The following is a 13,082-nucleotide window of genomic DNA, read 5'->3' on the forward strand; positions in this document are numbered from 1 at the left end:
TATAGAGAGCAGGAGGACACTGTTGACACATGATGGCCTACATTGCACTGGAAGATTAGCAAGTGGACATGTTCCAGATGGTATAGCTGACAGAGGTATAGGAGGACAGATAAGAGTAAATTTGATAAGCATAAGTTTGATGCTACTTGTGCAGTTCTCTAGTTGCATTCAGGAAAGAGCAAACCATGTGCCTGCACTTCTGAGAAGAGGAAGCATATGTTTGTGAGTGTGCATACAAAATATGCCTTGGGCAAAAAATGGAATGAATGAGTCTTCCACAACAGGGCAAGCTTGTATAGAAGACAAACATTATTCCAAAGATAACATAAGCCAGCTGGATACTGGAAGTGTGTGTCAAGTGTTGCTTCCCATTTTGTGTTCCAGAATGCAACGAAAACAGTGGAAGAAGAAAAGCCCAGAGCTCCAACCATCCAAGAGCTGAAACAAAAGATTGACAATTACAATTCAAAAGTCAACAACTGCTTGCTGATGAAGATGGTTTGTATTGTGTTTTCTGGATTACATTTGTCTTTCAGTACAGCTCAGTAGACTGTAATGTGACCTAAGCAAAAAAGTGAACTAATTTTTGCTCCATTCCAGATAAAAGGTGCCTTTCTTCCTATACTGTATCCAAGAGCAAATTCTTGAGGAGGGGTCATCCATCTCCTCAAGAGATCCCATCACCATTGTGGAGAACAGTTGAGGGACTGATTTTCTTGAGATCACACTATCCTTTCCATAATCTGTTGCCATTGCAGTAGTTCCTCTATAGAGCACCAGTGCAGTATTGCACAAGGAGGACTGGCTAGCTGGGTGGAGTCAGGAGTGAAGTAACTAAATAAAACCTGCTTCTGGATGATCAGAGAGGACAGAAAGACAAATCATATACTATTTAAAAGATAATTCATTGTTTCTTCTTCCCTGCAAAAGCCATGTTTAGCACCTAGAATCATAGAATAGAATCATAGAGTTGGAAGGGGCCACACAGGCCATCTAGTCCAACCCCCTGCTCAACATAGGATCAGCCCAAAGCATCCTAAAGCATCCAAGAAAAGTGTGTATCCAACCTTTGCTTGAAGACTACCAGTGAACCTGAACTCTGGTAAAACAATTGGCCAGTCTAATGGAAATGCGTCTGGCAGAATAGCTTGTGATTTATCAACTGCAAACTGTAAATGTTTTGTAGATTGTACAGTAGGGGTCCCTAACCTTTTTGAGCCTGTGGGGCACCTTTGGCATTTTGCTACGAAGCGGTAGCCACAGCCACAAAAAAATTCACTGCAGGAGGCAGAGCCATACACACAGCATCCCAAGTTCAGGTGAGATGAGTAATTAAAAAAAATCACTGGGAAAGAGGAATGAGAAAGAATAAAGCCAACAGTCTGGTAAATAACATTATCTTAATTTGCATAGCCAATCAGATCTCTATCAGCCAGTCAGAAGCCCTGCTGGACAGGAGCCCCTCCCAGCTCCATCCACTTTCTGAAAACAGTTGCCAGTTGCCAGGAAATAAGTGGGTGGGTGCCGTGGCACTCGTGGGCACCATTGTGGTGGTGACCCCATTGTATAGAACAGGGGTAGCCGAACTGTGGCTCTCCGGATGTCCATAGACTACAATTCCCATGAGCCCCTGCCAGCACATGCTTGTCATTTCCACCACTCCATTAGAAAGACTTAGGGTAGGTTATCACATTATCAGTATCTCATCTATAAACAACTTCATAATAGCTGCAAGGAATTAGTCGATGCCTCATTGGAAGCATGGATTCATTAATTTGGCTTTTAAGTGATAGTGCATTGGCTTGCTTCATTCAGTGTTGATTCCTCTTGCACAAAGTTGGTCAATGCAGAGTCCAAATGCAGTTGTGCATCCTATTCCATGGCTGATGCTTTGCTTACCAATGCTGATTAAACTAGCCTGACAGATGTTCATTCAGCATGACATAATCTTCTATCAAAATGGAAATATAACTTGGGTCATGACTGATGTGCCACCTGTTCCTTTAGTCCTTTGCTTTTCATCTGAGTAACTCTGGTAGAGGGCTTGGTTAGTCATTCTGGCTGGTCTGGTATAGACTGCAGTAGTTTCCTTATTGAAGTCCATACAGTCTGTCAGACAAATTTTGAGCATCACAATGTTCTTGAACTCTCTTGAACTGTTGCTATCCTGATCAGGAGCATTGTACTGGCAAAAAAAAGCGAGCTGAGGGTACAAAGAAAGACCTACTTATAGCTGTTGAATGCAACAGACAAACTAATTTTTAGCATGACCTATTAGTTCATTTTAAAGCTAAAATGGTGCAAACCAGAGTCTGTGAGCAATACAGCTAATTTAAATGAAACATTTTTTCCTACATAAGCATTGATCAGTAACTTCTCACTCACACATTCACCTTCTACCTCAGAGAGTTGTGAGGGTAAAATGTAATGCTCCAGTGCATGCCCTTCTGAGCTTTGAACTAATGGCAGAATACAAATGTGATAGCTTTTCTTTAAGAAGAAAAAAGTCAGCTCAGCCAGTTTCAAAACAGATTGTACTTCATGTAGATCCCCCTAGATATCTGTGCTCACATTAGTGAAGTGCAGTTAAGGAATATGGACAGAATATAGACAGAATCCATCACCTCAGCTCTGGTAAGGAGGTCAGCTTTCTTAAAAAAGACAGACTCCACATATTAGAGGATTTTGAACTCTCCATCAGTCCTTCAGAGCCTAGTCCATGACCCTGCTGTATAATTGGTGTGAGCCAGATAGCAGCTTGGATGACTGTTCTATAGATAGTTTGAGTCCTCAGTTGAAATATTCTACAGCCACTGCAGTGCCCCCACGAATACTAACAAATGATTTTCCAGAAATAGTCGTGGCTGTATTGTTCTAGCTCAGATGAGTCAAGTTGAATACATCCTACCCCTGCTGTGGTGCAGCCTGTGGAAGCAGATGTGTTCACTTTTTTCCAGTCAGGTTGTCAAAACATTGAGAATTTGCTTGCAGCTTGGGGTTCTTGGCTATATATTGCTCCCAGAAAAATAGCATTTTCTACAGAGGCACAAAGGGAAAGCTTGTTTAAACTTTATTGGAAAGGGATCATTGTTCACTCAGTTCAGTGAATCGTTTGACTGCCTTGTCCACATAAAGCAGTTGCTTTGGGCCTATGGCACTTCATGGTCACCACCATCATGTCCAAATCACAGCAAATGAGGGAAGCTGAAATGGAAACGTATGGGATTTGTTATAGCTTCTTTGTAACAACATTTTTCAATTGCATTGGAGAAATATTATAGAAAATAGAATAAGACATGGGCCAAGAAATTTATTTGAACTGTCTATTAAACATAATCTACGTGGAAGTCAAAGAAAGGGGCCCCTACAGAGCCATGATTATAAAAGAAATTATTGGAGTATAACTCCAGAATGTTGAACAGTTTAATGAAAATATGAATGCTTTGAACTGCTCTAAGGGCCATTTTAAGAGCCTCTTGTGGTGCAGAGTGGTAAGGCAGCCGTCTGAAAGCTCTGCCCATGAGGCTGGGAGTTCGATCCCAGCAGCCGGCTCAAGGTTGACTCAGCCTTCCATCCTTCCGAGGTCGGTAAAATGAGTACCCAGCTTGCTGCTGGGGGGTAAACGGTCATGACTGGGGAAGACACTGGCAAACTACCCCGTATTGAGTCTGCCATGAAAACGGTGGAGGGCGTCACCCCAAGGGTCAGACATGACTTAGTGCTTGCACAGGGGATACCTTTCCCTTTCCCTTTATGGTGCTACTGGACTCTTGCTCTTTTCTACTGCTACAGACATGAACAAGGATACCCACCTTGATCTAACTCGAGACAGGTCTCGATTTTAATTGCATAATAAATGGGGTTTTATTCCACAGGTTCCTTGTTGCATAGGTAGTTTTATGTGGAACATGGCAACAAAATAGGGACAATGTGTTGCCATTGATTTTACTGTTTTTTTACATTTTTACATATTACATTTATATACCGCCCTCCCCTGAAGTCGGTTCACATGGAATGTAAAGGAACTATATATTACACTCAGTTTTTAGATCAAATAGAAGTAACAGAGTGGCAATAATAATAGTAATAACAAGAGAATAAAAATTTCATAAGAGCCTCTTGTGGCGCAGAGTGGTAAGGCAGCCAACATGCAGTCTGAAGCTCTCCCCATGAGGCTGGGAGTTCAATCCCAGCAGCCGGCTCAAGGTTGACTCAGCCTTCCATCCTTCTGAGGTCAGTAAAATGAGTACCCAGCTTGCTGGGGGGTAAACGGTAATGACTGGGGAAGGCACTGGCAAACCACCCCCTATTGAGTCTGCCATGAAAACGCTAGAGGGCATCACCCCAAGGGTCAGACATGACTTGGTGCTTGCACAGGGGATACCTTTACCTTTACCTTTAAGGGCCATTTTACAGCTAAATGAGACAAAGAGATCTTGCCAACTTGCATACTTGAGGTACAGGGTGTTTTGGGTCTTCCATGATGTGTTTTATCTCCCAAAACATTTAGCTCAGGGTGCTTACAGGTTGGATTAACTTGGAATACATTTATATAACCAGGAAGGAATAATATAGCTATGGAAGAATGGTGAGTTTGTTGCTTCTGGAATGAAGTTCTTCATGGAAATTAATCCTGTGCTCCAAATAACTAGGGGATAAAACAAATGCCGCCAACGTTCCTTATTCTGATAAAGCATCACTTTCTTGGTTTTCCCCCCCGCAGAATGACGATGGCACTTACACAGGCTTCATCAAAGTGCACCTCAAACTGCGCAGGCCTGTGACGGTCCCAGCAGGCATCAGGCCACAGTCCATCTATGATGCTCTCAAAGAGGTCAATGTAGCCAACATGACAGAAAAGAGAACGTCCTTCTACTTGCCGCTGGATGCCATCAAACAGCTGCATATCAGCAGCACTACTACTGTCAGTGAGGTGATCCAGGGACTTCTGAAGAAATTCATGGTGGTGGACAACCCGCAGAAATTTGCACTTTTCAAGCAGATGCAGAAAGACGGCCAGGGTGAGACAAACAGGCCCTCAGAGGCTTCCAATGAGAGCTGCCTACAACCTCAGACAGGCTTCATTTTCAAACTCAGCGAAGATGTTGCATATGCAAATACTAAAGCCAATGACATCTATTTGTGCCCCTCCTCCAGTTTGAGTGGCCCACATTAGTACAGTGGAATTTTAAAATGGATGTTTGCTAATAATTTTTTACTTCTTGTGGGAATCAGAGGTCTTAAGTCCTGTTGCCAGTGAAGAGGCAGTTTGGAATAGGGAGCAAAATCCCTGCCTTTGCTAAGTGACCTTGGGTTGGGCTCTTTATCAGTACAGTTACTTGTCCAGTGGCAGTTTAGGCCAATCATGTGCTGGCTAGAAGCTGCCATCCCCTAACAAGGGATACGGTAAGGCACACACAGGTGTTTCTGGTTCATTGTAAGTCAATCCATCTTGAGAACCACAGAAAGGTGCTTGTGGCAAGAGGTCTTCTCTTTCATCAGCAGACTCTAAGTGCCGAACCAGTTATCTGGGCATTCTTTACTGCCTTTCCTTGAGATCAGAGTAACGGGAAACTTCCCAGTTCCAGGGAATTTGAAATGAATGTCAAACAGTCCTAATTTGGAAGGAAAAAGTCTTGTGCTTCAGTGGGAAGGTGCAGTGTTTCCCATCCAGTCCTTGAGAGTTTAACAACCCTCTAGTGAGCACAATGGGTAAAGGACAGCTTTTCTAAATTTCAGTTTCTTCTGAGTATTGTTCCACACTCTGTTCACAGTGAAAATGTGTTACTTTTACATTTGGCATGCAGTTGCCTCAGGTCTGCAATAATCCTTTGTGTTTGCCTCCTTTGCAGTTCTTTCCCAGAAGCTCTCGGTAACTGAATATCCTTTATACCTCCGACTTGTAGCTGGTCCTGACACAGACGTTCTCAGCTTTGTGTTGAAAGAGAATGAAACCGGGGAAGTTGAGGTACGTCTCTGGGACCTGCACAAACACACTTAACTTTTTGAAGATACACAACAGCCTGAAACAAGTGGAGAGTTGTATCCAGAAGGGCAGCATTTTAGTGGGTTGGAAAAGCAAACTTCCTGTACCTTGGGAACTAAAGATAGGAGGAATGCTAAATACAAAGGTTTCTTGGGCCTATAATATTAATATACCCATTTCCCCTTTCTTTGTTTAAATTTTACTTATAAAAGTCTTTCTCTGTCTTCTGCAGGGCCTTCAGACATAATCTTTGGCTTGCATGATTTTTATTTTAAAAAATCGCAACATGTTCATTGTTAATTTGCAGAAGGTAGATAAACTGGGTGGTTGCATTATAGATTAGCATTTATGCTTAACTAATCTGTGTGAGGAGACTGCTTTCCTTTCAAATAAAAAATAGGTGGAGCACCATCCCCATGCATGAAGATAAGCAGAAAATAAGGCTCCACTGTGCTTAACACAATGCTAAGGCTGGAACTATCACCCCACCTCTTCCTTCTGTCTTTTGGAAAATGAGTAGGCAGGTCTGTAGTTCTGCAATTAGGAGATTTAAACAATGTCTGATATATTTCATATGTTAAAAACATGAAAATTCAGAGCTGTTTCTCAGCAGTCTACAAAGAGGCTTAGCATGGATCTAGCAATACTGAAAACCTTCCTTTTCAACACAGTTAACCTCTTTCTTCATTCAGCTTATAACATCCTGTTCTGTGAGGCCAGCTGTGGCAAAAAGCCATGGCCATAGAAAATACATTATGTTTACTCACAGAATGTAATTTGTCTCGGTCTTATAGTGCTGATCTCTCAGGAGTCTTAGGTATTCACACACTTAGGTATTCACCTTCAGGTACTAGTTATGATCCAAACAGTTGTAGGCATGCAGCCAAATTTCTTGCACTGTATTCTATTCCAAAGATGCTCTGACTGAACCCCCCAAGCCAGTCCTAAACAAGTTGAACAGGTGGACTGGAGGTTTTGCTTTGGAAAGAAAACCAGTCCCCTGTGTGTGCATAGTATGCTTTCCTGAAATTCCCTTAAATTTGCTCTACTCCCACACAAAATACTTGAAACCTTGAAGCTGAGATAGATCTAAAAGCCTTTGTACCATTGTGAGGCCATCTTTGAGCAGAAAATACAAAGAATTGTACAGCTGATTGTGTCCACATATTTGTAACCATAGAACTGGAGATTCATCAAATATGTGGTCTGGATTCTAGAAAGCCATTCTGTTGGGGCATGTCAACCTGTGTTATATTAAGTATGGCCACTGAGGATCTATCAAGGTCAGTTGTCTACTCTGGCACACAGTGGCTAGCTAGAAGTGATTCATATCACTTACCAAGTGATTGTTTTAAGTGGAGATACCAGGGATTGAATGTGGGACCTTCTGCAAGCAAAGCAGATGCTGTGCCACTGAGCCACATCCCCACTCCCACAAGGGTTCTCTTTGTGTATTAATACCAAGACACAATGGATCCCCCCCCCCCAATTGTCTAATCCTGAAGATTCTGGAGCAGTACCTGTCAGAGATAAAATGTGGGACAGGGAAGAACAGATTATTTTATGGGTCTTTCAACACAAATATTATCCATCTGCCAATCTAAAATGTCTCTGTGGGTTTTTCCTTCCACAGTGGGATGCCTTCTCTATACCAGAGCTACAAAATTTCCTAGTAATTCTTGAGAGGGAAGAAAAGGACAAAATCCAGCAAGTGCAGAACAAGTATAACAAGTTTAAACAAAGACTACAGGAGGCCTTGAAAGACGCCAACGAGAAGCCTGGATAAAAAAAACCTGGAAGCATGGCTAGCAATGAACTTGTCATAATTATTTAAAAAACATTAAAAATCAAGACTTTTTCTCAGGACACTTTCAGTTGGTTGCTGTGTAAGACGTGATCAGAGCTGGTAACTACAGAAAGGGAATTGAAGTTTCAAATCTACCGGCCCTCCGGAAACCAAAAATGAATGCTGCTTCTCCTTCCACCACAGTCATACTCAATGGCATAGCCAGGAAACTTTGCAGCAAGTGCTGAATGTCCAAGGAATTGGGTGGCTCGCCCTGTAAATGCTGAGGGTGAGACCAAACCTCCGAGCTTCTTCCTCCTTTTCAATGCCAATCCCTTGGCTGCTGGATTTGTGTCTGTCTGTCTGTGTGGCAGAAGTGCAATGAATGTGCTCTCGGTGGTCATTTCATCACATGCAGAATGTGGTATCGGAAGCTCTGCATTAGCAAAGGATCTTATTGCTCTGGTGTGTGTGTGTGCGTACGCATGTGGACACTGCAGGGGAGGCCAAACTGTGGTTGCACAGTATGAAGAGAGTTAGCTAAAGCGATATCGCGCAGGCTAGAGAACTAGAACTGATCCGGATGTGCTTTAGAGTGTTGTTGGCCTTGAGCAAGAGTTTATATTTTCTCAGGGGGAAAGTCAGCTGCTTTTATTTTATTTTTTTTAATAGGCAACTCAGGAGGGCTGTTTTCTTGGTTAAGCCCCCAGCCTAATATTTTAAGTTAAACCTCAGTACTGCCAATTTAGTTCCTTCTTGTCCTATAGGAACTGGGACCACTGTAAGGAATCTGACAATAAGCTGATTTTGGCATGCAGTGCTAAACGGCGGTCTTCTAGTAGGAAAACTATGTCAGGAACCTGAGGAGGAGAGGATTCAGTTCTCAGAACACAGGCAACCGGAGGCTGGTGGCTGCCTGCTCAGCAGGTCCCCTTTCCCTGCAGCTGGGTTTTCGATTGCAGGCAACTTAACCTGATGAAGGTGGTACAAGTTACAACCAACTAGTTCTAGTATGGCAAAAGGAAAGATCTCACACACTTAAGTTAATGGGACCTGTAGAAGTCAGCAATTTAGTCATTCCTTAGATGCGGTGTCCTTCAGCTATCATGCTTTCATCTCTGTTACAAGGCTCTTCTGTGCAATACTGGGAATTTTTTAAAATACAAGACAATAAGCTAGCTATTACGAGAAAGGTGCCAAGTGTCAAAAACAATGCAGGTAAAGCAACTTTGAACGACTCCTGCTTACTGCTCTCTTTATCTTGGGAAACGTGAACAGATTCAGCTGCCATTCTGACATAGCTGGAGTTGCTCATCTATGAGGTGGTCACATGTGAGTAGAGCTCTGAATTGTAGCGATAGTTACCAGGCCCAGAGTGTCTGGGTGATTCAGTGTGAAAGATCCACACAACTCAGTCATTTTGGCACAGGGCAATGGGACAACAGTTCCCACATAGCTATTATGGCTAGAGCCGAACAATATCCAATACTGTCTGGATGGTGGGTACAGCTCACTATTAGTAGGGGAGGAAGTCTTCCTGCCTGTCTATACTTGCTGGCTCTGAGAGTCAAAGGATCTAATATTGTTCCTGTCCCAAGAACAGAGTTTTGAGTGCGAATTTGACTGCCGCATGTCCAAAAATAGGGAAACTGCATTAATCATGTTTAATGTGGGAATGGCAGCCCCTGTAAGCCTGGGGAAAGTGGTGTGAGGCCTGCCAAGTACCCTTGCCTACATGGATCCCAAAAGGATCAAAGCACCAGGCTGCCAATAAGGTTGAGAAGAACCGCTGGCATGGCCCAAAGAAGGCAAGAGACATACACAAGCACATGAAAACACCATGCCCTGAATATAAAGTATTCAGAATGTTCACCAACCCTGCAGGAACAGCTGGCGAAATCCACTGAGAAAGGAATTCTGCCAACTGTGGCACCAGTGAGAACTAGGGGCAGAAACAACCAAGGATAGTTTTACAAGTCATTGATATGACCCTTAGAAATGGTAAGTATTCCTTTTTCAAAAATGAACATAAACAGCTTTCTGGAGCCTGGCATGCTCCTGCTCCCCTTTAGCATGTCTTGAATATTTTTCTAGAAGGCATGGTTTCTTATGCAATTTATGTGAATGCTGCTGACTAAGCCTCCTGCAAAACAGGAGGCTTGTTTATTTGGGTTTTTTAAAAAAATATGATATAGTTATGGGGCACAAAGAGGAAACAAAACTAGTGATGCCCCAGCTGCAAGAGAAAGCAGAGCCACTGGAGCTGTGGCAGAGCAGACGCCTTAGAGATGCATTAGGCTAGACCCCCACCTGAAGCAGCACAGACTACTGCTGGCAGTGCCTTTGTTAGTATATTGTGTTGCCTGCATATGTGTGTGTGTAATTCCCCCCCCCCCCTTTAATGGTCTATTGTAAAAGATGTAAAATCTGTATAGAATGGAATTAGCAAAAGCTTATGTGGTAAATACATTTTTGCAATGCTGTAATTTATTTTTACTACTGGTTTAACCCTATGACATTAAAAAGTCACCTTCCAGCTTTTTTTTAAGCTCCTAAGCAATTTGTTCATGCGATACAAACTGTGTAAGAAGCTGTTAAAAATAAACAGTTCCTGTTAAAAGCAGTTTCAAAGAGTTATTGCCTTGCACCCTCTGCTGGTATTCACTAGTATTTCATTCCATAAGCAAAGATGCAATTGCAAAGTTTGTTTATTTAGCCCAGGCCACTCTCCCTGCAGGGGGCCCAAAGCAGCATGCATATAGTTCTCCTCAGTCCCTTGCCAGAAGTCACCCAATGAACTTCCATGGGAGAGTGATTTGAACCTGGGTCTCCCAGCTCCTTTTCAAGTACACTACTTGCAGTTTGCATACCATACTCAGAGGTGAATTTCCTCCAGGCCAGGCTGGCTTCTGGAGATTTTTTTTTTTGGGGGGGTGTGATCATTTGGGAATGAAAATGTGGAGGAATTGATCATCTACATCATCTATCCTGTTGTGTGTTATTGCTCCATCTTAAGAGTTGATATATAGCTTAATAGGTACATGGATTATAGTGTTTCACCAGTATCCTTGACCTGCCTGTTCCTGACTGCTTTTTCAATGAAAAAATAATTACAGTGTAATCTGAAACAGGGGCACTCTTCTAATCTCACTGATTTACGAGGGTGTAACTCTGGTTAGGTTTGCATTGTCAACTATCTAATCTTCATAATCCTGCCAATACAAAATTGTCTGGTAATTAGATTAAGAATTTTAAACAGATGTGAATTGCTTTATATTTTTAGATAGCGCACATCCCCAACCAACTGTGTGAAAACTCAGCAAAACATCTGGGAAGCCATTTATTTTTTAAATAAAATCATTGTTTTTATAGTTAAAGCAGTTAGATTACTTATCTCTGAGGAATAAAATAATATATAAATAACAGTGCTCTAATCTTCAATCTTGGCTATTTCTTTCGGCCAGTCTTTGGTGCCTTCTCAAGGCCCTGGATGTACTTGCGATGGATCTGGTAGTCCTCTGCAACAGAGTCAAGTATGCACAAAGTAAGTCCATCTGCATTTGGCTAACGCTTCACGCACAGGAGGATCTAGAACTTTCTACAAAGACTCTAACGTGCCCTATAAATAATAATAAGGCCTGATTGTTTTTAAAATCTTTTTAATTGGATGAATTTCAGTCAGTTAAATAGGTCTGACAAGGGCATTCTTTATTTTTAGAAGACAGATATATAAATGTTTCATAAACAGGCACCATCTCTAAAAGCAATTGCTTCTAAGATGGTACATGGCATCCATGCAAATTGTGAATAGATGCAGTACTTAGCAATTATTGTTGAACAATCTGCTGCCTGGCTAATGTAAGGTACTTTTTACATAATTGCAAGATTTGGGACTGATTAATATAAATATTGCAGCTAAAATGCTATCAGTTTCCTAGGTACTTACCTAGCAACAGTTTTGCCAGATGGTTGATTTGATTGCCTTGTATCTGGACCTGAGCTCTATCCTTGGTTCCTGGAAGTGTGGTGACCGTGGCACTGGCCTGGACCTTTTGCTGAAGAATATTGGCAACAGCCTGTGGATCTAGGCCATAAAGTTCCAGATTTTTAATTATTGTTACCTGTAAGCGAGAGAGAGAACTGCATTATCAACTATGGATAGTCTAGTACAGGGGTAGTCAACCTGTGGTCCTCCAGATGTCCATGGACTACAATTCCCATGAGCCCCTGTCAGAGTTGTGAGTGTTTGCTGGCAGGGGCTCATGGGAATTGTAGTCCATGAACATCTGGAGGACCACAGGTTGACTACCCCTGGTCTAATATACCATTCTACTGGGATCTCCTATTGTTCTAGGCAAGCAGCACCACTAATTCAAAAATCCAGGTTATTAGCTGGTGAAAATAAATGAACTATTAAACATTTATATCCTGCTTTTTCTCTTGGTTCATGTCGGCTTATAACAGTTAAAACATTCCCAGCTAATTCCAGAGAGAATATAGAAAGTCCCAGATCATGCCTACCATTTAAACCCCCTGAAGTTCTTGAGGGAGCCCATTCCACACAGCTGGAGCTGTAATGGAAAAGGTCAGACCCTTGTTGATCAAATGTGGCCCTCCTGTAGTGGGGTAGTCAAGAGGCAGCTGACTGTAGCTGGTGCACAGGAACATACGGAAGGAGATGATGCCTTAGATATGTGGCTCCCAGATTATGAAGGGCTTTAAGGTTCACATCCAGGACCCTGAACTACAGCCAATGTCGCTGTTGCTGTTTCAAAATGGGCAATGCATGTTCCTTGCGACTAGCCCCTGACAGCAGTCTGGCTGGACATTCTGGACCAGTTGACATTCTGATGTCAACTTTGCTCTCATATAGGAGCAGCACCATCAGTGGGCCCAGCAACATCAGCCATATGATCTCAGGTTCATTCTCTAATAATGTGATTTATTCCATCACATGTCAGCAATGCATTTCTACCCTCTGCATTGGACAAACAGTCTAGTCCCTTCACCACATCAGAAACTGCAACATTCCAAAAACATTGGAGGGACATTTTCACCTTCCAGGGCATTCAGTTGCTGACCTAAAAGTAGCGATTATTTTACAAAGGAATTTCAAAGGGAGATTAGAAAGAGAGACTGTTGAATTGCAACTGATAACAAAGCCCAAGACAATGCATCCACCTGGACTAAATCAAAACCTACGTTTCCTATTTCATTACTATTGCTGATTTCTCCACAGCTACTATTTCTCCACACATCACACCTAACCCAATCATACCTGCTATTGTCATTTGCCTGCTAATGTCATTT

At 42.3% G+C, this 13,082-nt stretch overlaps 2 protein-coding genes across 10 annotated transcripts in view; one reads left to right on the top strand and one right to left on the bottom strand.

Annotated features, from left to right (window-relative positions):
• RASSF5 (Ras association domain family member 5) overlaps positions 1-10,392 on the top strand; it is a 115,830-nt gene extending 105,438 nt beyond the window's left edge. For all 4 annotated transcript variants that reach the window (XM_077334806.1, XM_077334807.1, XM_077334808.1 and 1 more), the window contains 4 exons: positions 385-498; positions 4,724-5,021; positions 5,853-5,968; positions 7,620-10,392. In XM_077334806.1, the coding sequence (XP_077190921.1) occupies positions 385-498; positions 4,724-5,021; positions 5,853-5,968; positions 7,620-7,772 (681 nt within the window). In that variant the 3' untranslated portion in view covers positions 7,773-10,392. The remainder of the gene's footprint in view (positions 1-384; positions 499-4,723; positions 5,022-5,852; positions 5,969-7,619) is intronic.
• A 707-nt stretch (positions 10,393-11,099) lies between these two features.
• Positions 11,100-13,082, bottom strand: part of EIF2D (eukaryotic translation initiation factor 2D) — a 28,764-nt gene continuing 26,781 nt past the window's right edge. For 4 of the 6 annotated variants that reach the window (XM_077334799.1, XM_077334803.1, XM_077334801.1 and 1 more), the window contains 2 exons: positions 11,719-11,893; positions 11,100-11,290 (listed from right to left, as the gene is read on the bottom strand). In XM_077334799.1, the coding sequence (XP_077190914.1) occupies positions 11,220-11,290; positions 11,719-11,893 (246 nt within the window). In that variant the 3' untranslated portion in view covers positions 11,100-11,219. The remainder of the gene's footprint in view (positions 11,291-11,718; positions 11,894-13,082) is intronic. The other 2 variants (XM_077334800.1, XM_077334804.1) reach the window with 1 other exon arrangement.

The sequence above is a fragment of the Paroedura picta genome, chromosome 4, assembly GCF_049243985.1.
Source record: "Paroedura picta isolate Pp20150507F chromosome 4, Ppicta_v3.0, whole genome shotgun sequence".
NCBI lineage: Eukaryota > Metazoa > Chordata > Lepidosauria > Squamata > Gekkonidae > Paroedura > Paroedura picta.